At 36.3% G+C, this 25,733-nt stretch overlaps 1 protein-coding gene across 2 annotated transcripts in view; it reads right to left on the bottom strand.

Annotated features, from left to right (window-relative positions):
• The window catches only part of PDGFD (platelet derived growth factor D), a 216,348-nt gene extending 192,948 nt beyond the window's left edge, over positions 1–23,400 (bottom strand). The window contains exon 1 of one of the 2 annotated variants that reach the window (XM_016163672.2): positions 23,068–23,400. In XM_016163672.2, coding sequence (XP_016019158.2) covers positions 23,068–23,191 — 124 coding nt within the window. In that variant the 5' untranslated portion in view covers positions 23,192–23,400. The remainder of the gene's footprint in view (positions 1–23,067) is intronic. The other variant, XM_016163671.2, reaches the window with a different exon arrangement.
• Positions 23,401–25,733: the final 2,333 nt, after the last annotated feature.

The raw sequence follows: 25,733 nt of genomic DNA, 5'->3' as shown, positions 1-25,733 counted from the left end.
TATAGATACGAAATTTACATTGTTGTTTCTAGAATAAAAGTTAAGCACATCTGGTAATTTTATCATTGGTACAAAGAAAAGCTATAGCGCTCCAAAATGTATTGAATCCCTTTAGCATTCTATACATTATAAGCTATGGTTGATTTGATAAATTTCACTTTGTTGCCATAGACTAGCTAGGCATGTTGACTGATTGATGGTGCTGGCCGACTTCCACATAATAAGTTCTGTAATGATTGATTGTGATCTTCTATTGCACCTAAAATTATTCTGCTAGCGACCTACACCTTTTCGTGCCTTCTTAGTTACTGAATGTGCGAAAAATTCTTTATCTTGGATTCTGTCTGCCTTTCTTGCCTGTCCCAACAGGCCCACTTAACACCCAGCTCAAGCCACCTTCTGCCACTTTTGTTAACCTCCTCCTGCCCTGCCTCCCACATCCACTCTCCTTTAAAGCTCAGAAATTCCCCTCTGCAGAGAGCTCCCAAGGTGTTCTCATTGCTTATGCACAAGTTTGTCTCCCCAGAAGAAAATGAGACCATGCCCACTCCTCTTTATCCTCCACATTTAGCAAATCCTTGCTAAATTGTAGGCTTCCCACAGCCTGGCCTATGTTATGGAGAAAAGTATTTTCTGAACATTTTCTTATTAAGAACAAATGATATAAATCTATAAGATTTGTAATAGCTAATGTACTGTAATAATTCTATGTGTTAAAGTAAAAAGATGAAATGATGTATATTACTTCTTAAATTACCATGTTTATTGAATAAAGAAAAAATAGACAACAGATTCTAATTTATACATAACAACTTCTTCATTTTAAAAAAAATGTTTAAAAAAATCCAGTGAGGAAATCCAGATTAACAAAGCAGTTATTTAAATAGAAATTCACATTACAAAGGTATCACTATATAGCTCTTTAAAACAGCAAAATCTCTGGTTAGATTAATTTTGTTTTCCAGTTTTTAAAATGTGTTGGCTCTCTAATTGGGTTAAATAAATTTATATGTTTGCTCCTAGCCATATATATATTATCAAAAATGTATCTAGGTCCGAAAGTGATATACACTTACATAAATATACATTTAAAATTTTCTATTATTTGATTAGGGAGAATTAATAAAGTGTAAGTTCTTTAGTTCCTTGCCACTAAATACATGGTTAGCAAATGAACAGCATGGCCATCATGTAGAAGCTTGTTAGATGCAGAATCTGAGGCCACCATAGATCTGAATGTGCATAATAAATTTGATATGCACAGCTTTAGTCCACGTATCTTTCCTTCTTTGTGGTCTGGATGTGTCGCTTAAAACAAACAAAACAAAAAAACAAAAACGAACACCTTAAATTATCTATAGTATTAAACATACAGTACAGTTATACTGTGCATTTTATGGTATTTCAAATTTTTTCAGACTACTTTTAAATACACATGATCCCCTTTGATATTTTCATTATCTGTTCTAATAATACTACAGAACTATATTCTTTCCAATTGACATATGACCCAGGTGGATTATATAGTTAGCGAGATAGTTGGTATTAAACATAGGGCAGCTAATTCCTAATACAGGAATCTGATGTGCCACACCACATCCTCAGAGCATAATATATGGTGGGGAAGAGGGTATATAATTTGTAATGAAGTATTGAAAAGTAAAACAAGTAAAAGTAACAGACAATACATGGGAAAAGGTGAGCACCAGGTGTCCCCAGAGAAATTACTATCTGATAAGTGGTAAAAGAACAAACAGGTTTATATGGATCTGAAGTGAACTAGAAATAAGCTCCAGGACAACAATCCAATCACAAACACTAAAGACTACAGACTGGCACAAAAGTTTTATGCAGAAGTTAATCTTTCAATTAGACAAATGATAATCCAGTGATTTTGCACATCAAACAACCAAACGTCATGTACAATGACATGATTGGAATCAATTGCACATTTCCTTTCTTAATAAAGAAAAATCTCCTCCCTAAAAATCAGTGTTAACGCTACACACAGTGACAGAGCTTTGGACTTTTGCCATGTCTTAAATAACTTGCTCTGTACAAAAATAAAGGAAAAGAAATATCAGGATAGTCAACTACTCATGTGCAAATTAAATTCTAATTAAACTATTTGAATATCAGAACAAATATAGCACAAAAGTGTAATGTCAATTAGCATTTTGTTTATCAGTCATTACCATAAAACAAAGAGCAAATATAACCATGTTACTTTAATAAGGATATAATTAAAGTAAATTACTTTAGCACAAAATGCAGAGTCATAGCGAGATTCACACACTGGTATTAGAACAGACGACATAAAGAGATTGAACTCATTTACAGTTAGTGCATGAAAAATCCTATAAATTAAATAATCCTCTGCTTCAAAAAGTGTACTCTTTGAAATATAAGGAAACAGATCTAGGAAGGTTACTTCTATTTTTCTTTCCCCAACCCCTAAATCAGGAGTCCCCAGCCCTGGGGCTGTGGATCTGAACCGGTAAGTGGCCCATTAGGATCCAGACCACACAGCAGGAGGTGAGCGGCAATGGAGCGAATGAAGCTTCATCTGCATTTGCAGCTGCTCTGCATTGCTAACATCACCTCCTCAGCTCCGCCTCAGATCGTCAGGCACTAGGTTATCAGAGGAGCACTTGTCCCTGATGCCAAAAAGGTTGGGGACCACTGCCGTAAATGAAGGAGTCCTCTAAGATTGTAACCTCGGAGATATTCTCTTCTCCCCCTTCCCTTTCTTCCGTTTGGAGCCTCATCCCTCCATTTGGACAACTCTATTGCCAAACTCTCTCTGGAAACCAACTTTATATTTCTAACTGCACCCTTCTCTGCACATTGTACTGGCAACTGAACATCCAAACCCAATCATCATTTCTACCTTCTAATTTCCCTGTTGTTGTTAATGTCCCAACCTTTTTTAACTTATCCAGACAGTAAGAACTCTCGTTAGTGGAATGTAAATCCAATCAATTCCAATCTCTGTTTATTGATTTTACTGCTGAAATCTCTCCCTTTCTTTCTATTCTCATGGCTAAAGCTGTATGTAGACTTTGGTGATGTTTCACTTGAGTTATGTTAATAGCTTCCTATCTGGGTCTCACTCATTCTCCAATTCATTTTAGAATGGCTGCCCAGGAGCAAAGGGCCTCCAACTGACCCTTGCTTGATTCTTTCCCTTCTCCTATGCACCTGCTGCTCCCTGATGTTCCTCCTTATTACCCAACGTAACTCCTCTTTCTTAGAGAGGAGATACCTCTATATCTCTGCTTACTCTAGATTCTCGGCCTGCAATTCTCTCCCCAAATTCAACTTTTAAAAAGGTTCTTATTTGTAGTGGATTGAACGGTGACCCCGAAAAGACATGTCTACAGTGAAACTTGTGAATATTACCTAATATAGCAAAAGAAAAAAATGTAAATAAGTTTGAAACCTTGAGAAGAGGAGCTTATCGTGGATTATCTACATGAGTCCTACATAAAATCTCAAGTATCTTTATAAAATGGAGCCAAGGGATATTAGACACACAGATAAGGGGAAGGCAATGTGACCAGGCAGACAGAGAGTGGACTGATGCAGCCAAAACCAAGGAAAGCCAACAGCCAATAGGAGGTGTGGAACGGATTCTGCCCTACAGCCTCTGTGGCCCGTGTGGCCTTGATGACATCTCAGTTGTGCACTTAAGACCTCCAGCACCATGACAGAATAAATTTCTGTTGTTCTAAGACACCAAGGTTGTGGTAATTTGATACAGTAGCCCTAGGAAACTAATATAACATGTTCGTAGTCTAGTTTAAATGTCATTTTCAGTTCCATAAAAGGATTCTTGACTCTCTGGGTTTGGTGACTCATCCTAGTTAGAATTGTTCCAGTATCATATTTTAACATTCACCATGTTAACACTACCACATTGATAATACCACATATATTTTTATGTTGTATGAGCATATTTATAATATGTGTAACATATGATATATCTGAACATATAAATAAGTGTATATGTATGTGTACCTAAATATATACATGTAAAATATTATCATGCATCTGGGTATAGGTGTATATGTGTGAATACACACATAATATATCACTCAATAATCTAATAGGTTTTTAAGCCTAACTAGTAACATATACTCAGTAAATATTTGTCATATCAATCCATGAGTACTTAAGTCTTCTGTGAGTTCTCTTGTCACCAAGTGCCCAAGTTCTTGATGTAGTTAAACGAGAGTTGGAGATGTGATTGATCACACTTTAGAAAAGTCTCAAGCCCTAAGAATTTTTTGTGACTAGAACAAGGGAGAAGTTTCCAGAAAGTGATTAGTATTCCTCTAAATTTCTCCAGAATATGCAGACTGTTCATAAGTCACCCCAGTATGGCCAATTCCTTCTGTGGAATTCAACAGAATGATGCATGAATAAGCAACAGAGACCTCGGTATCACACCTCCCTTACAGTTTCAGAACCTGCTCCCAGGATGTCCCAAGTAAGGCCAGGAAATCATTTCTGTAACTATAAGGAATGCTCCAGGGAAGAGAGCTGCTCCCTGAAAGCAATGTGCCTCAGGCTTCCTCCCTGGTACTGAGATCAGCTTCCTGAAGGATGATGGCTTCATTTTTAGGGAGTTTTTCTTTATAGTGCTTATTTAAAGAATAGGCTTTTATTCTCATTAATATTTTGTAAGGAAAATGAATTGCTTTCTCCCCTAAACATGCTGTTTTGAAAGGTCTGCTGTATTTTTAAATGTAATTTTTTTTTTTTTTTTTTTTTTTTTGAACAGGAAGCTGTAACTTCCTCTTGGTATAAAGAATACCTCCAGATCAGGAATTGTTTGCTGGGGCTATTTTAGAAAATCACTTATTAGATAATAGAATTATACTAAAACCAATGTCTGTTTTAGCCTACACTTTTCTGAACATGCTGGAGGGGAGCAAACATGAATTAGAGTTCTCGAGTGAATATTTGTAGAGTAAATAGGAAACCTTCTCCCTCTTGGACTTATTTGATTTTGGCCACCATGAAAATCTGGCAGCCGATTGGAGTTTAAAGGTTAGATTTAACCTATATCTATTATCTATATACCTATCTATCTATCTATCTATCCATTTCTATCTATCTTTGGAGGCATCATTTACATTTATGGCAAATCAATGCTCTTTGTGGAAGAGGTCTTGGGGAGCCCCCTCCACCAGGCTTGAGATTGGAAGCCCTGCCTTGGTATTCCTTCCAGCATGTTCAGCTCACAACCTTTACTTCCGTGCATGTAATCTACTGGTCTCAAAAGTCTCCCCACCAAATGGGCTATGGCAGCGGAGAATCACGTCTCTCTTACTACAGTCTCTTGCAGGTCAAGTGCCTGGTACATAGTAGATATTCAGTAAATGACTGATGAATCCAAACTCACTCCCAAAGTGCTGCTTAAAAACCGGAAAGAATTTGCATTTTTTTCTTTGGTTACATTATAAAACTGATTTGTCCACTTTTCAAATCCCTTTAAGATTATTTAAGGCAGCTTAAGTTTCTGTCTTGCTTCTTAAGACTAGTTTATATTTGCAAGCATATTGCTTTTAGACTTTAAAGAAAGCTTTGACTGGCAACTCAGAAATAGACTTTTATCTTAACTTCCAACTTCATTTAGGTGCATGTTTTTATATACAGAAAACAGGTTGCTAAAGAGTCAAGCCTCTCCTGAACAGGCTGCACACTGGTTTGATCTACAACTTTGGCTTGACTATACTCTAGTCAGCTAAACACTGAAAGTTAAGATTATAAATAAAATAAAAAATAGCAACCCAAAAAAGAACCACAAATTCTCAATTCTTATCACTACTTTTTAGTTCAAAATACTAAAAGCAAATATAGCCATTATATTTACCATAAAAAACCCCAAATTCCACACAACTTTGGCATGAAAAGGTAGACATATTGATGATAGAACCCAATAAAGTGTTGATGAAACCACTTTCTTTTATTCTTATAACTTCTTTACTGAGATTGGCAACTGTCATTCCTAACAATAGACAAGAGTCATCTGTGATACTCTGGTAAGAACAACAGATGATAGGCAGAACACCTGTACTTGAATCTCAACCCTGTCATGATCCACTGTGTGACTTTAGGCACTTCTCTGTGCCATGATGTCATCAACCAAAAAGCAAAAAGGTGGCCCAGACAAAGAAGCCTTCAGGTGCTAAAATTTAATGAGTCTATGAAGTCATCACATAAACATACTTTAGACATAGCCATTACTACTACTTACAGTAAGGTACAACATTTATCATTTAAAGCAGTGGTCCCCAACTCCCGAGCTGTGGACAGGAACCAGTCCACGGCCTATTAGGAACCAGGCTGCACAGAAGGAGGTGAGTGTCGGGTGAGTGAGCAAAGCTTCATATGTATTTGCAGCCGCTCCCCAGCGCTATCATCATTGCCTGAGCTCTACCTCAGACCATCGGGCATTAGATTCTCATAGGAGCCCCCATCCCTGATGTCAAAAAGGTTGAGGACTGCTGGTTTAAGGTATACTCTCAAAAAATGTTGAAACTTAAAAAAAAAAACAATAAACAACTTAAAGCAAATATCTAAATGCTTTATCACTTATTAAGTGCCGTTTCTGAGCATTAGTATAAGAGCTTTATATATAGGAACTATTTAATATTCACATTCACTTTATAATGTAGGTGTTTTTCTTTTGTTGTTGTTGTTTTGTTTTGTTTTGCTTTGCTTTGCTTTTAATCTCTGAGGCTGGAGAGGTGTTGAGTAATTTCCTAAGAATATATAGCTAGGAAGCAGTAGGAGCAGGATTTCAGTTGAGGTCTTGTTACCCTTAATCATTATTCCATGCACCGTCTCATCAGGTTAGATTTTCTTCTCATGTTAATGAACTTCATTAACCTTTGTTGGTCTAAATTAGATGCTCTATTATAGAGTACATGTGTCTCTTTAAGACATTTTTTTCTATACACACAATGGAAGCTCTTGTACGACATCGTTAAAACAGTACTAAACTGATCAATTTAAAATGCCAGTTTTACATACTAGTTTAGCTTAAAATATATAGATGCATTTTTGTGACCAAGTTCTGAAGAAGCATAAAGATCTTTGAGAATGTCTCATACTAATAAAATTCTTTGTAAACTTTCTTGCATAAGCCATGTCCATAACTTCTCCTTAATTTCCAACTTCTCTGTCTTGAAAGTAAAGAAAACTTAAAGACACATGTGAAGCCATTTATACATGCAGCCCTTCGCATTCTTTAGATTTATTTCACTTTCAGCTATCTCACTTATACCTGACTCAACATGTTTTTTAACAACTCACTATCAAAGCTTGGATAAGTGTTCAATTAAATATTTCGGAAACAAAACTCTCTTTTTACACTCATGTTTTCTCGTGTTGCATAATACTTAAATTATGTAATTACATGAACATGTACAACAGGGAACAAAATACAACAGATTCTTGAAATACATACGTCTCAGTGGTGGAAGCAGAAATGCGTACCAGGGAAGTAACCCAAGAGCACTACAGTCCCTGAGGGCATCAGAATGTTTTAAATTAGGACTAATCTGTATGGCTAACCCAGCTCTTGGGGTAACAGATCTCCTGCTGCATTAATTTGTTCATCTGGTAGAGGATATTTTCACTTATCTTCAGAGCTAAATTCCAATGACAAGATGTGCACCTTAATACCAGGGAATGAGCCAAATTTTGTGGGGTCTGATGCTTACGCAGTTCTGAATATTCTAAATACTCTAGAATGTCTTGACACTTACGAAGCTGTTGAAGAGATTCTGAGCTCATAAAGCAGTTCTTTCCTTAGAACAGGCCTTTCTAATCTTGGGTGTTTGTTTTGAAAATTAGGTACACTGTGCTGAGGTTCTCCCTGAGATGAGATATCAAAATGAGCAACTCAGGTTGAGCCTTCCACTAAAAGAATAAATTTTACAGCAATGAAAGTTTTACAGGGCATCATTACATATGGGCCTCTCACAGGAACATAATGCAATGAAATGTTCCTAAAGTCAGTTAAGGGGAAAGAGGATACCCTTACAAGACATTTTACTTAACAGAATGTTTTGGCTTGCCCAAATGTATAAGCAAATTAAAAGACCATGCCGATGAACAACCAACTAAAAGCCCGGCAGAAATATGTCACTTAGTAAAAGCAGGAATGACTTATATACCTGTAATAAATTCAGGGCACAGGGTTAGTGGTAGATCTGGGATATCAAAATGCAAAACAACAGTTTTCATAGCATTTAATTTTCCTAAAAATGCATGCTCCAAAATTTTGCTGTCCAAGGCCTCTATATTCAAGGAGATATGAGTAATTTAATAAAAATCTGTACCAAATATAGGTTAAATTCCCCACACACAGCAGAATTTTGTTTTTCACAAATCTTTTCCTGATCATCCAGAAAGAGTAATTTTAAAAAATGGTCAAGTGATAAAAGAGAACATTATCATTACTGAAGTCAAATTAAGCTGTAAATTAGAAGAAAAACCAATGCTGGTTAAATACAGCTTTTTTCTATCCATGGCAGAGAAATGAAGTGCCAGCTGCTGTTTTCATAAGATGCTTCTCAAATATCAGAAATTTTGCACCTGGCATATAAACTGAGTAGCCTGGCTGACTGCTAGTTTAATAGATGACTATGATATTTTTTTTTTTAAAAAAAAAGGAATACATGAAAGTAACCAGATACATCAACTGTATCAATGTTGATATAACAAGAAAACAAAATATAAACTGCATAAAACTTTTCCATGCTGGACTATTAATCCCCCTAAAAAATGACTCTCAATTTCAATGCATTGCAACAAAGAACTAGAGAAATAGTTTTAAAAATTATATAATTATTTTTTACATTGGAAAATGACCAATGAGAACTTGTGCAGGTCTAAATAAATGATTTTAAGATATCGTGCAGTCCAAATCGGTAATGACTAGCCACATGTGGTTATTAAATACTTGAAATGTCGCTAGTCTGTAACAGGATGTGTTGTAAGTAAATACAAAATGCATAACATATTTTAGAGACTCAATATGATAAAAAATTTTGTTAATCTCAGTTTTAAAAATATTTACTAAACATTAAAATAATAACTTGGATACAGATTGGGTTCAATAAAATATATTGTTAAAATTATTTTCATGCTATTCTTTTTATTTTTTTATGTAGCTACTAAAAATTTTAAAATAACATTTGCTTGCATTATATCTCTATTGGATAATGATGGACTGGAGCAGCAAGGTTGGGTTCAATTCAACTAAGGGAACTGGACCTAGAAATTCAACTAGACTTTGATTCTGTCTTACTCCAATTTCAACTAGACTTTGATTCAACTAGACTTTGATTCTGTCCTACTCTAATTTCCAATAATCCTAATATTTGTAAATATTTCATCTAGATATATCTCTTCTATGTTCCATCACCTAATATATAGTATCATCATTGCATTAACACATTTCATATTACATCAGCATACTCTCCACACTAGTAATTACTCTATGGATGGTCGCTATTATAGCATAATTATCACATGCTCAATCAGCAAAATATTATCATATCATTTTAAACTTTCGCTCCAGAACCTGATATGGAAACTGATACACAGTGGACTCAGAACAAAAATTTGTGAAATAAACAAATGAATAAATGTATTAGCCAACAAGTGCATAAATGACATATTTGGGTTAAGGGAAACTTTTCAGAATCAGTAAAAATATAATGAAATAGTATCATTGCCCTTTTCAACATGTCAGGAATTAATCTTATCTGAAACACAGATAAGATTTGGAGTCAGAATTTTCTAAATATTCTGATGTAAAGCTTGTCTTACTAGAAAATTCTCAGAGATCTAAATGCACCATTAAACTATCAATGTAGATTTACTGGCCAATTAAATTTTATAAATGGTTAGAAAATTGTGTTCAACAAACTAGGCCATTTCATGTTTCATATCAAAAACCCTTTGTTAGTTTTCTGTAGGTGCTGTAACAAATCACCACAAACTTACTGATTTAAAACAACATACATTATTCTCTTACAGTGCTGGAGGCCAGAAGTCTGAAATCAATTCCATAAACCAAAATCATGTTGTAGGCTGTGTCATGCTCCCTCTGGATGACCTAGAGGAGAATCCATTCCTTGCATCTTCCAGTTTGTAGTGGCTGCTGGCATTCCTTGGCTTTTGGACACATCACTCAAATCTCTGCCTCTGTGGTCAAATCTCCCTTGGTCTCTCTCCTATAAAGACACTTGTGATTGTATCAGGGCCCACTCACATCATCCAAGATAATCTCCCCATCTCAATATCTTTAGCTGAATCACACTTGCAAAATATTTACCATATAAGATTATATTTAGAGGTGCCAGAATTAGGATAGAAAATCTTTGAGGGCCATTACTCATCCTAAGTTAGGCCTCAATAAAGAGATTTTCAATCTTCATTAAAAAATTCACTAAAAATAGTCATTTTTATATATATCACTTTGTAACTTTTATTAAAGCTGGATGAGCACAGCCAAATTTTTTATGTAGGAGTTCCGTGTCTAATGCGCACTCATTTTGCATCTTGATAGTGAGTTGCCTATTTCATGTTCCCACTTTTTTATGTGCTCACCAATCTGCCTCATGTCACCTAAAAATTTCAGATACTGCAATATTCTGAGAAGATGATTTCTCACTTCTAATATTATAATAATGCTTTTCTCCCCCCCCCCCCCCCTCCAAAACTTACTTTTGATAAACCCATTCACTTGGCAAGTAATAAGGAGTCCCCAGGGACTTTTGGCAAGTCCAGAGTGGCCAACTAGCTCGTCGTGTGTTGAAAGGAAATTTGTCAGCCAGTGGCCATGCACATGCAATTGTTGCTCAGAAAATAATTTTCAACTAGCCAGTTTTTTAAATCAAATTTTAACAATTTTTTTACATGAACACAACAAACTAGATGTGTAAATGATACAGAGCAATAAAGTAGTCATGTAAATTATTCAACAAATTTTAGTTATATCTAAAATTTGAGATCATAAAGATAAGAATAGTTGTATATTAGTGAAAGATCACCATTATTCTTAAAAATTTTTAATATATTTGGAAAATATGAAATTTCCCTAGATTAATTATATTCCCAACCAAGAGGGGGAGTAAAAAAAATATAATGCATAAACCTGTCTTTTTTCTACTGCTATCCAGTGATCAAATAATCATATTGCATATCACATATTAAAAAGTTAAGGCATATTGGGCAAGTAAATAAGCCTGCATATTTGCTTTTGTGTTTCAGGAATATTTAGCTTAATATCTGAACACACAAAAGAGGAAACCAAGAAAGTGACTCACAATTCCACAATTAAAATTTACATTCCTTCTCATTTTAATTAATATGATTATAGTAATAACTAATAAGAGATTAGTCTTTTAGTCTTCAAATAATATTGTGCTCAACAATAGCTTAACCAATATCATTTTTTTCTGAACTGTATATTAAGATAGATGATTTGTAATTATAATTTGGTCAACATAATAGAGTTTAAAAATAAAATGAAGTAACCTAATGGCGGGACTCAGATGATACCACCTGCCATCTCCTCGGGTTTACATACACATTGCATCTCTTCGGCCAAGGTATAAGCTTTATCGGGGTAGAGACTGTGCCTTAAGCTTAGCTGTTCCTGCCTCAGTGCTTCATCCAGACCTTGGCACAGTAAGTACTCAGTAAATAGTTTCTGCAAGAATGCATAGCGTTTCTGTTTATTGGAATTGGGTTTGGTGAAAATTACACTAAACTTTAATAAACTAAAGAACTGAATCAAAACAATATAAAGCCACACTGGCTCTTCCAGGGGTATTTAAATAATCTCCTCATACACTGGACTTAAATTTCAAATAGCTCTCACTCCATTTTCCTTTTTAAAATTGACAACTGTCTAAAAATCCTGTAATTCTATGTTTAGCAACTTTGTCAGTGGACTTTTTGTTTTCATAGGAAATGTACACTTTTTTGTTCCATTCAATAGAAACTCTCCTGTTTAATCCTCAGTAAAATAATATATGGTGTGAACATGTTCTCTCTATATGTCAGTCTTAAACAGAAGAGAGATGCATTAATCTTTCCTTAGTCCTCTATACTTAATCATCCAGATTGAATCTTAAGAATTGTTTTCTAATCCTTATTTTTACTTCTTTCTTTTGAACTTCCATTAAGTAGTGGAAATTTCATGTAAAAGTACTCAAATACTAAAACCAGCAATGAAAGGTATGAAAAAAAGGATTCATTCTAGTCAGAGTACGTATGGAACTTTTTGCAGGGTGGTGGTAGAGGTAAGCCAGTTGAAAATTCTCAGCGTTTCATTGATATTAGTTCAAAATTCATCCCCGCCCCCAAATGCCATGCTTATGCCTAAGACAGTAGTTTAAAGGTACATATGATCTTGGCACTCTCAACAAAGTCTTCTAGAAAAATAACCAACTCTTTACACCAAGCCACTGTTTATAATGGCTATGTTATAGGTACTCAAGAAATAGCAGGTATTATCATACATACCCACGATCATAAACAACATTTACTTTAAAACATTATAATACATAGCTGAATACTTTCTGTTCATGGTGCACATATTTCATGTAAATAAGTGCTTCTTTCTTGCCTCCCTGTCTCTAGATTTCATCCATATGAATACTGCACAAGTTCCTAAAGCTCAAGTGTCCACAAATAAATGTTCTATTTCCATGAGCTTCCCTTAGGTGCTCTTCCTCTTCTATTCCCTATTCTATTCAACAATATAAAAAGCCTTCCAGACAATTAACAGAAACCTAACAGTTACCCTAGATTAAGAGTTTAAGCATCCTTTCTCCCATTCATTTACAATCCGATAGTGAGAGGGCTTATGTGGCTCAATGATCAGTTATAAAAAGAAGACATTGATTGGTTGATTTACTGATTCTTCAAATCTTATTGAACTTCTCCTATGTGCCAGGCAATAAAGTGGATAATGAGGCTGCTTGCCTGTATTAAATACAGAGAGTATGCTCACATCTGAATATGTCAGATAGGTAAATAAATACCATAATAAACTTTATGATGGAAATATGGGAAAATAAAGTAGTCAGTTCTAAATCGTGGGAAGGAAGTCAGGAAAGGCTACACAGAGAGGTGTAATTCCTGTGTCTAAAATGTGATATCAAAAACAATTATGATGTGTCTGGAAGAACAACAGTTTAGGAATTCTCTGTGGGATGAATATCCTAATGTTTTTAAAAAATAATTATTTTTTTACTCTGAGGCTTACTGAATTGAAGTTTCGTATAAATGCCAGGGGGATTACCCATTGTAGACCTCAAGTAGTGAAGTAAAAAGACAGGTGGAGAGCTTAATAAAGAAGCAGAGGCAGTAAATGTACATTTACAGGATGTTAGCACACAAGGAGCAAGTGATCCTTTTGACAAAATCAAGGTCCTCTAGAGAGTATTAATGGTAACATGGGAAGATAAGGATAAGGTCAGAGCCTTAAAAAACATACCAGTATTTATAGGGCAGACAGGAAGATTAAGACCCAGCCATGGAGAGGAAAAATAACTTAAAGAGTACTCAGTGATATAAGGACAAAAATGTATGTGCATGTTCAATGTCATATTTCTATAGTTATAAATATCCTTCTATTATTTTAAATATAAGTTTATATATATATACATATATATATATATACATATTTACTCCAAAAATGTTGTAATCATAGAACTTGATGGGTTGTACAATGACATAATTTATCTTCATTCTTTCTTTTTATAATCACAAGATCTTCCTTACATTTTAAGATCTTTCCTGCTTCTTTCACCATTCATAATGGCTACAGGGAGAGAACAGAACATAAAATATACTTTTTAAGGCCTTCTCTAATCTTGCTTCTCTGAAGAACATAAAATAATTTCTTAGTTCTGGCTTTATTTCTGTCACCATTTCAAACATGTCATGTAGGGAGGGTAGTTAAGGCCAAGGAAGGACAGCGTCAAGCCAAAGGAAGAGAACGTTTCAAGGGAAGAGCTGCCGATTACAGAAAAGGCTATAAATCATAGTGACCTCACCCAGGGCAGTTCAGTGAAGCAGTGAGGATGACTTTAAAATGAAAAGGGTAAAGAAATGAGGAAGGGGGGACAATGAACCATAGTGAGGCCGAATAAGTTTACATGGTGATAAACTGAAGAGAAACAGTAAAGCACCTTGTATATGTTATGGAAGGATCCAAAGAAACTTGAACATACATATTGGGTGAAAGGATGGAGTCAATAAAAATAAATATATGAGAGTACATAGTAAATTCTGTAGGTTCAGGTCACAGGGTTAGGTAATCAGAAGGAGGTGGAATCATGCACAAGAGAGAGATCAAGAGCACAACAGCCACGTATACGACTGACTTACAAGAGCACCGTTGACTCTCTGATCCTGACATAGTTATTAATACTAATACTAGGTTTACATTGCTAATGTTATTGTAGTTTAGCAACTATACCACTTTTTGAAGAATAAGCTGCGTTCAAATAAACCATTTAGCAGATTAAGATAGATACACACATAGACCATCTATCTATCATCTATCTATCATCTAGCTATCTAGCTATCTAACATCTATCATCTGTCATATAATCAATCTATCATTGCACATGTTGATGTTAATTCAAGTTATTCCATTTTACAATTATGTAGTTGCTTTTATTGTCTAGCCAAAGAGCCAGATTTTGCATTTATGTCTGTTGAATTTCATTTTGATGTGATAGGCCCATCATTTCAACTTAACAGCATGTGAATTCTCTAATTCAGTAATCATCAAACTACAGTCTACAGGTCCATTGCCTACTTTTGTAAATAATTTTTATTGGAACACAGCCACACCCATTCATTTTTGTAATTTCTATAGCTGCTTTCCTGCTACAATGGCAGAATTTAGTTTTTGCAACAGAGAACTTATGGCCTGAAAAGCCTAAAATATTTTCTATTTGGCCCTTTACAGAAAAAGTCAGCTCATTTTGGCATCTAATCCAATCTATTAATTATTTTTTCCAGCTAAAATATGCATATTTTATAGATGTATTTTCCACATCTTCGTTCAAATTATTAAGAATTCTAAAACAAGAAGTGTCTAATATAAAATACGAATAGAAATTCCTGCTCATTTCCCTCTAACAGAAATTTATTATCACTAAAAGAATGATCATGACAATTTATTATCATCCAGGCTACAACTCTTCTTTTTTGCAAGGTTGTCAAAGTGAGCACTGTAAATTTTCTGATTGAAATCCATATACACTTAAGCTAATACCACTTCTAGTTTATGATCCTGGTAAACCTATCGAACATATTATCCAAGCTTTCCTTTATGAATCAATGGCATCATTTAAAAAATCAACAACTTTACTGGGTTGCAATATAATAATTCTCTGATGACACAGGGAGATATGTTGTGTCTTAGTCCATGTCTTTTGGCTGTATCCTTATATGGCAGGAGGAGTAAGAGATCTCTCTTGTGTCTCCCTTGCAAGGGCACTAATCCCATTCATGAGGACTCTACCCTCATGACCTAATAAATTCCCAAAGGCTCCACTTCCTAATGTCATCACATTGGGGGTTATGAATTTTAATATATAATTTGGGGGAACACAAACATTCAGTTCACTGCAGACTGGAACTATTTTCACTGTATTCAACATGAAGCTTATGCCAGCTGTGCTTGCTTAGGTCTTACAAATGCTTTTCAAAGCCTGAAAATATAAGAGGAGGCAGGAAAGCTACAAGCTGTCACTTCTCAATGCTAATACTGTGATAACTTGAGTCAGTCCTTTCTTTAACCTAACAGCATGTTCCTATTCTGCTGTGGGTATGGAAACCACATAAACAAATGGGATGGAATTACATGGAGAGTAAAGGCAAATGTTCTTTTAATGTCTACCACATGAACTTTATGAATTCATTTACAAACTTCGTGACACTGATTTGGGCTTTTAAGTGAATTCGTTGCATATTTATTAGTTCATTTGGTTGCTTTTTACATAGCTGAGGTTGCTGAATAGCTATAAAAGTAGGCCGTTGCTATATTGCTTATTAAATGTTTTAGTGAAACGGAAAACTTGTCAGCAGCTTCTCACAATTAGGTCTGAAATGACTTGTTTAAAGCTGACAGCATATTTATCCCATTCTCACGGTTCACACCCAGCAACTGTCACTGGGCTCCTTCATACGAAGAAGGCATGCTGGATTTCAAATTTCAAAAATCAAGACTCCTAATACACGAAGTTTTGAATCATGCTTAGCTCATTTTTATAGGCAAAGCACTGCATCTAAAGCTATGTCTTCACATACATTCTACAAAAAAAATACTTAAGTAAAAAACCTAAAGTCAGAAAGGATCGCTGCTTGCAATGAAAAACAGCTATGTGCCTGTGCTATGGCACTTTCACAGACCTGTCTCCCAATTATACGAAACCCAATAATCTGTACATGGCACAAATCACAAGAAAACACAGTATTAACCTATTAATATTAAAGCTAATATAACTGATGTCCACATATCAAGGTGAAGAGCAGAGAAAAGATATTGTTTTATGAATCATCAACGTTTGTAAGAAACAAAATTTGCTTCATTCCTGTTCTGAAAAAATAACCCTCCAAAGAAAATGTCTTTTCCTGTCTGTGCACTCGTATATGGTAGTGTTTCATGGGCTTATTCCTTTATTTGGTCCTGAAATACTGTAGTGGGAGGTAGAATATTTTTGCTATAGCATTGGTCTTGGATAATTTTCTTTTTGCTGTTATATATTATCCCTCTGTAGCTTTTTGTTGAAACTATCTTTCTCACAAGAGTTAATGGAAAAATGCTCCCCTTTATATTGCATTAATTCTGAAATGTAAAAGTTTGAAATAACTTAAAACATTGCCAAACGCTAGATGGGCTACTTTCATGATTTACATCACCCTAAAAACACTCAGATAAAGTACACAATTTCCAAATCTAGTGTGCTGAGATGTAGAGGGGCTTCCAGGGTGAGGGGACTTCAGTGATGCCCCAAAGCACTGGGCATCTAAATTTAAAGATTTTAGACTAGGAAAGTCAGGCGTGTCTTCCACTATCACATTAAAAATGACATAATTCTGTGTCTGTGTCCCATAGGCAGTGGCAGTGTAGAAAGATTGGTCTCTATCACAGCACTGGCCAGGCTGACTTCTCAGAAGCACTAGCACTCAGTAGTCAAACACAGAACAGGCCACATCTTTCTCTTTCACTGGCTTCCCATTGCCCTTGGCATGACTACCGAAATCCCTAACATTACTTCCCGGGCCTTTCGCTAGTGGACACTTGCTTAACTATGGATTCTCATCTCCAAACCTTGGCAAGTGCTGTTCCCTGCAATAGGAAACTCCCCACTCCTTCCTCACTGCAACCAGCATTTTAACTCCTACTCGCCCTTTAGTCCCAGTTTAGACATCACTTCCTCTAGGAAACCTTCCCCAATCCGTAAAACTATATTAGGTACTACCTGTAAATTCCCATCTCCCTGTTCATTTCCTTCATGAAAAGACCTAACACACTACACAGTGCTTTCACAGTTTTTAAATGGCAAGATGTATTTTTTTTTTCAAATAAGAATCTCATGATGAATTCGAATATGTGAAACATAAATGTGGATATACATGGAATTATTCTGTTGAAGAAGGGGTGGAGAACATGGAGCTGCACACTTAAGCCTTCCCAAGACATCTGTGCCGACCTATATGGCACTTTTGGAGAATTTTGGGACTCTCCAGAATGCATCTAAAAAACAAGTACAATATACTGAAACTAAGTACTTTTTTTTCCATATTGCCCACTAGACTGTAGGCTCTAAAAAGGCAGGGACTATGTAGATTTCTCTCATAATGTGCTTGATAACTGAGCATCTAGCACAGAAAATGGCAGATATTAGAGATGCAATAAATAATTGAACAAATGAATAATACATACAGCAGGGGTCAGCAGCAGAGCTCAGGATAAATAACTATTTGTCCTTTCATCTTTAGAGGACAGTCCAGATCAAGTAAAGAAAGACTCGAAAAGAAATAACCTTAAAAGAGATCAGGTAGTGCAAATGGTAGCTCGTCTCCACCCTAAAGCCACCTTGAGCCTTTGTGAAGATCAACGCATTACCAAAATAACATAGCATAGAAGAGTTAGAAACATCCTATATCTGGTTTGCTTAAAAGATGTTCTTATCTTAATACAAGGAAGAATTTTATTAAGGTGTTTAGAAAGTGCCTTCTTATTCTGATCTGATCATTACACCAAAGAAAGTTCAAGAGTAAGTTCCAGGAGGAAGATGATTTTACATTTTGACTCAACTCTCAAGGATGATGACACAAATATGCATATCCTTCCAGACTCAGAATGATGAGATTATCTGAGACCACATATGCCTAAGAGTCTCATGAGACAGCATGCTTATAGCTAGTCATTAGTGATCAGTAACTCTTGGGGACATTGCTCCATTGTTTGAACCTATTGTTCTGAAACAGTTTTGCTTTCATTTACCGAAAATCCTGTAGACAAAAATTAGTCATTCAATGAACACAGCACTCACAACCTAGTGGCATCTTCCATTACATGATATGTGGACACCTGGCTAAACCAGCCTCTTTAAAAGAACCTCTAATAAGTAATATAACCTACTGTAGCAAGTCAAAGTTATGTTTCATATAAAATATGCAATCACCGCTATGCTCTATAAAATTATGAGGTTTTAATGCCCTTAGGTTTGAAAAGAAATATAAACAGAGAAGAACATATGATTTGGACACTAATCTGCTTCTTAGCTTTATGACCCTTTAATTTGTTAATATCGTTCTCTATTTTGTCGCCTACCCTTAAAACTCTGATCTTTGCACTAAAGTCAATGTGTTGTATGTTATCAATGAGGACAATAGAAACCAATGTTATTTAAGAAACGAGCTTGACTACTTAAAAATCTAAGATCACAATTACTAAAATTGCAGGCCTGTCACTAGATAATGATAATATAATAGATGATTCAAGTACTGGCATATTAAACAACCAAACAAAACTAAATATATATGTTCGGAACTAAATTCAGAATCATTGACTACAAACACCTGCACTTTCTGAAAACAACAATAGGTAAAGAAAATGCAGAGTGATTCTGTGTTCTTGACCCCCTTTGCCGAATGTTCTACCTAGTTTGATTTAAAAATAAGTAAGTCATACTGTCAGTTAATTGCTACCTTTATATTTCTTGATCCACACTCAGTTGTGGCCAGTTATTATTACAAAAGCACCAAGTGGATAGGCACTAAAATAAGAATATGTGGATGCTACTGCCAAATGAAGTTTTTCTCCGTGCCAAGAGGTGGATCAGGAAGAGATATCAAAAGTAAATTGGTTTGAGAAAGAATAATAAATATACATATGTAAGCATAAATATTTATTAAGTACTGCAAACTAATTTTAATCCTTCTTAACTGTAGAACCTAGATTCCTTTTAGATACAGAGACCAAAATCAACCACCCTCCTCCACTGGGTCACCTTTAGCCATCCTGTAGGTATCTGGAAGAGCTCTATAGATATCCCTTTTAGAGTAAGAATACAGTTAACTCTTGAACAACATGCCTTTGAATTGTGTGGGTTGACTTATATGCAGGTTTTTTTTTTCAATAATGCTATAAATGTGTTTTCTTCCTTATTATGATTTTTAAAATAACATTTTCTTTTTTCTAGCTTACTTTATTGTAAGAATAGAGTACATAATACATATATCATAAAAAATATTGTTTATCGGTAAGGCTTCCCGATCAATGGTAGGCATTTAATAGATAAGTTTTAGGGGAGTTAAAAGCTAATATGCAGACTTTTAACTGACAGGGGGTTGATGACCCTAAAGCCCACATTGTTCAAGGGCAAAATGTATAACGTAATGAAGAGTTCTGGAAGGCCAGGAGATAGCAGCAGACCAGTCTGCTACACTATGTAGAATACGACTATTATTTATCAACCTTTTATTTCTGCATCGTTTCATAGCTGCTCCAGTTATCTGGAGCTATTAAGCAAAGGTAGATCAAAAACAAGTTTGTTTGTTTGTTTTTGTATCAAATTGGGCAGGATCCAACAAGCCTCATGCCCAGAACAGGATGCCTGCCCTCTTTATTCCTTTCTTAACCCCAACATTAGGTAGCAGATAACAGGGCCAACATAGAGAAATCAATGGAATATAAGTGTAAAGATAGTTCCATCATCAGGTAATGGTTTTTAAAACCCTTATTCAAAGGCCAAGTCTAATTTTTTGTTGTGATTTCTTATCATTTGTAATCTGAGGGTCTGATTTTCTAGAGACCCTAAATTAATGTTTGGAAATTTTTATCTTCTACCTTTCCCCTTTTTATAGTTCATGTCCATGCCCTTCCCAAGCTTATATCCAATCTTAATCTGATAGTCGAAAGAGCAAGAATGTTGTCTTCTTTAATGAGCCATTAGAGAATTTTGGGAGAAAAAGTTGAAAATGTCTGGAATCAGAACAAGGGTTTAATTTAATAAATTACTGCTTTCTCTTGTCAGCTCAACTGTTGCCATTAAGATTTTCCAGACAATGTCTAAACCTTTACAAAGACCCTTTATTCTTAGTCCCACACCAAAACTCTATGGCAATGTTTCTCAACCTTTTTTTCATTATTGTTAATGCCCACTTAAGGGGCCTTTTTAGACTTTTTTTTTTTCCCTAATCGTGTCCCCTCCCTATGAAATATTAACACTACAGATATATTGTTTATCCATTTGTATGTATTGGCCCTTTGGAGGATCAAAAATCATTGTAACATTTAAGATTTTATTCACCTTCTAAGACCCCTTTGGGGCAATATTGTCTCTCTTTGAGAATGCATGCTCTATAACACTTAAGAATAAGCTGTTTTATTGAAAATTCCCCAAACAACCATTATGAGTATTAAATTTTTTAACTCTGTATTTTATTTTAATCTCACTACCTTTTCTCTTTTTCTAGTGTTGTCTATAGAATGAGATTGACATTGATAAAAGTATCAAACAGTATGAATTGATCAAAATGTGTGTGTGACTAATGTTAAGAGAAATTGCAAAACCACTTTAGCTAAAATATGGAGAAATAAATCCAGGTAGTTTTAAAATTTTCATAAGATAAATCAGTTCTCATATAGACTACATAGATGTACAGAGTTTCAACAGTGAAAAGTAAAATAAGATTATTCTATTCCAAAAAAAAGTATTATGAGTTGCATGACTTGGTTTTGGTCAGAATCTTGGTTAACGGGCAATGATTCCATATTTTTCATATTCTGTCCTTGACTTCTTGTAACTGATACTGGGAGGCTAAGGATTACAAAATTATGGCTATGAAGTCATGAAAAATATAAATGGCATTTACTCCATCAGCTGAAAGGGCAAACATTAACAAATCTCAAAATTCAACCAGAACACTGTTCCTGATGGAGACATTAATAAATAAAACAAAACTATGAAAGTTTGGTTTTAAGCCTAAACTTTTTTTTAAGTTTAATAAAAAAATTTTATGCTTTAACTAAGTTGGAGTTATTAAAAAGGCACTGCTATCATATTTTACATAAAACACTGTGAAAAAGTATTACTTGACATATAGGGGTATCTTCTGGCCAGGAGTTTGACTCTACATCTGTACCCTCCACACACCTACACCACTTCAGAGGATGTGAGCACACTGAAATCCACAGTCTACTTGTCATCAGAAAATATAGTGAAGTTTTTTTTGTTGCTTGTTTCAAAGTTTAAAAGCCTTTCAGTGAAATCTAAATTAAGGAAATATCAAGAGAAAAACTAACAAGGGAGTAAGATGGCTAATATGAATTTACCAGAAAACAGTCAAGTGTTGCCAGCTCACACAGTGAAAATATTAAGAACGGCATGGTGGTGATGTCCTTAGGGGATGTGTTAGAACTTTAAGCAAGCAAAGAAGAGAACAATATTAATGAAGAAAAAAAGACCTATGAGTCAGTTCAGGTAGATAGCAGAAACAGCTGCAAAGTATTGGCAACATCAGCTGTAGTTGAGAATTGAGGAATAAATCAACTTCAGATTTTGGTGGAGGCCCAGAAAGTAAATAAACTCAATTAAAGTCTCTGGGACCCAATGACCCAGGTGTCCTCTAGAGTAAAGGAAAACAAACAAGTCTGCTTGGGACCTTGCTTAGGATAGCTGTTTAAAGAGCTTTGCTTTTTGCAAACAGTTGCAAAAAGACTGCAAAAAAAGACTTCTGTGTAAAGAAACTAATAGCAGAAGCCCCATCTCCCTGTGGTGAAGATGAAACCCCCAAACCCTTACTCTCAGACCCTGAGTTTCTGGCTACTTAGGACCTCAAAGGGAAAAGTCACTCTGGGGAGGAAAAGGCAACAGGCTGCATACGGCCATCTCCTCAAAATAAATATTATATGAAAAAGTCGTCACTCTGTTCCAGACATGATTGTGACACTAAAACGCATTGTTCTCTCTCCCCCCACTACAAAAATAAAAATATATCACCCAGACAATATCACTCCTGAGTCCTGCCACCTATCACAAATACCCCATTTATCCTAGTTTTAAGGCCAAAAGGTTAAGAGCGTGACCGATGGGCGGCGCAGCCTGCAACTTTCTGCAACCCCGTGGTCCTGGTATGACTACTGAATACCAAAATGACTTCTCTAGGGTATAGAGAGATGAGCCACCTGACCCATTCGATCGCCTCCGGCACAGGTCTCACACCCCTCAATCCCATTCCGGAAAAAGGGGGTCTCGCAGGACTGAGAACAGGCCCGAACCCCTCCTCCTCTCCCGCCCCCCGCCACCACAATGCATTCACCAGGGTTCATATGAAAGATGGGGGAGGGGGGAAAGGGGGGAGGTGGAGGGCAATGACAAGAAAAAAGTGATTTTTATAAACAAACAAACAAATAAATAAGTAATAAATAAATAAATAAATAAATAAATAAATAAATAAATAAATAAATAAATAAATAACTAACTCTGAGTCTCTTACCATCTCGCCTAAGGTTGGAGTTGCGCAAAGCTTTGATGGATGCGCTCTGCGGAGCTGCAGAAGTGTCCCGGTAGCTGCAAAAGTTTGCGCAGACTAGAGTGTAGACGAGGATGAGGCGGTGCATTGGGATCAGCGACCTAGGGACAGCGTCGCTCCAAGAAAAATCCGGGAGAGGCTCCCGGGACCGACGCCGCGCCTCGCTCCTGCCGCCTGCGCTCGCCCAGCGATTACCCTGGCCGCTGCGCTAATTGCCGAGCTCTCCCCAAACTTCCTGCATGCTGAACTTTCTGAGCGCGTGTGGGTGCCGCACTTCCTTGTGGTGCTAGAGTTGATAAATGGTGACGGGACAAACAACAGGTTGACGTTTGTTCGCCCCCTCCGGTGGCCAGCAGCTGCAGCGCAGGCTGCAGGGGGCGGGCAGCACGGCGTCCACCGGCTGGTGAGCGGAGCAGCTGGGTCCCCGGCCACAGCGGCTGCAGCCCCAGGACTGCGCGCACTTGAGCTTTCAGCAGCCGCAGGAGCATTCCAGCTCTTCAGGTCAGGCCGAAACGCGCTCCACCACTGAGCATGCCCAGTTTGACAGTGGGCCAGAACTCTTCCCACCACCTTGGACTTAACCCTAGACGTCAGACCAGAAAGAGAGCAGAGAGCAAGGTGGCGGGACAAAGTGGGAGGAGGTAGAATCTCACCACTTTTCCAGAGGTGACTGGCTCATCCACCCGCAAGACATACCTCGTGCTTTGGTGATAGTGGGATTTGGATAAGGGGCTGGAGTTAGAAGTGTTTAGTTCACAATAACCAAGGTCAGATTCTACTTAGTCAAAATTTCACTCTAAAGCGGGAAAACGCAATGGCAGAGGAACTCGATTCTGAGCTTTCCTTTGAGCTCATGGCCCTATGACCTTAGCTGAGTCAAGGTTCATTTATCAGGGGGGAAAACATTCAGTCTTTTCTAGCTCACAGGGCTCTAGTTGTCAGGGGCCCATGTGGTGAAATGTACAATAAATCGTCAAGGCTGTTTTTATATGCCTCACCCCCACCCCCTGCACAGTAGAAGGGGCTAGAGATCAGGGTGCAGTTGAGGAGGATACAGACTGGTAAAGTGAAGTTGTTCTTTGTCCACAGAAAGAGGCCCTGAACATCCAGGGCTTTGGGCCTCCCTACTCTGAGTATCTGGAAACTCTCAGGTCCAAGGGAACTAATGCCTTTGGATTCCAGGAACTTCTACCTCATGCATCTATCTTCCTGTTTGGGGGGATTGTATTTGGAACAGGAGTGGATGTAGACTCTGCTGTTCATTAGCTTTGTCACCTTGAGTAAGTCATTTGACCTCTTGAGCCTCAATTTCTTAACTCATAAAAGTATTAATTCTTAGTTTGTGTGGTTGTGGTGGGAATTACATGAAATAATTTAGTATATTGTTTTGTTCGTAGCTGAATCCAAGTCCAAATTTACGTAATTTCCTAATTGCTCACCGATCACATATAAAAGAAACATTTTTTTTTCCTTCTCCTTATGGCCTCCTAGCTTCTGAAAGTCTGGGGGATGAGAAGTAAGTGATATCCATATATACAGAGCTGGAAGTGGCTAGGAAGGGTAGAAAATTCAGAAATATATAAACTTTACAATTAGCATCCAGTGCTGACTAGGATACATGTGTTCTTCCCATGTACTGGGAAGAACACATGTTATTCACCTCTTGGCATTGTTATCTAAAATAGTGTTTTACAAACTGCAGGTTTATGGGTCCTAAAAATCAATTTTTAGGACCAGCATTATTATTTTTTACTAACACTTTATATTTTAGAGCAATTTTGGGTTTACAGCAAAATTGGATGGAAGGTATAGTGATTTTCCCTACACCCTCTGCCCGTACACATGCATAGCCTCCCCCATTATCAACATCCCCACCAGAATGGCACATTTGTTACAAATTTACCTTATGGTACACTCTTGGTTACATATGTTACACAAAAAGGTTACATTTGGTTCACTCTAGGTATTGTGCATTTTATGGGTTTGGACAAATAAATAACCACATATATTCATCGTTAAGGTATCACACAGAATGTTTTCACTGCTCTAAGAATCCTCTGTACTCCAGCATTATTTTTAAATAAATGGTATGGAATATGATAGCTTAGAGATTTAATTATCAGGGTTCTTTGTAAATAATAATGTTATATATTATTTCATGAATATTTTATTTCAGATACACACATGCTGGGATGTAAAAGTTATTTCTGTGGGTGTGATCACAAAAATTGAAGCCACTGAAAAAAAGGTCTGATCACATTATCTCAAAATATAAGCAATTCCTGGAAGAGTCACGAAGGAGAGGCATACAATTGGGTTTGCATTCATTTATTCATTTAAAAAGTATTAATTAAAATTTAGGTTTTCCCTTTTGCCATAGCCTAGTCTAAAAATCCTGGGGCTAAAATAGTGAACATGAGAGATAAGGTCTCGAATCCCTTGCAGTTTACATTCTAATGAAGGAGATGGACAAGAAACAAGTAAATTCATATCTATATTAATAAGAGAAGAGGATCAGAGATTGATGAGATTGGAGTGGGGGCTAATAAAAATATATGATACTATTTTTAAAAGTGGTTGGAAATGCTCATTAAAATTTCATGCCCAGCTCCTGCCATGAGACTATAGAA

This window comes from Rousettus aegyptiacus, unplaced genomic scaffold (assembly GCF_014176215.1).
Source record: "Rousettus aegyptiacus isolate mRouAeg1 unplaced genomic scaffold, mRouAeg1.p scaffold_m13_p_5, whole genome shotgun sequence".
In the NCBI taxonomy this organism is placed as follows: domain Eukaryota; kingdom Metazoa; phylum Chordata; class Mammalia; order Chiroptera; family Pteropodidae; genus Rousettus; species Rousettus aegyptiacus.
The sequence above is the reverse complement of the archived record's forward strand: the minus strand, read 5'-3'. Positions and strand labels throughout refer to the sequence as shown.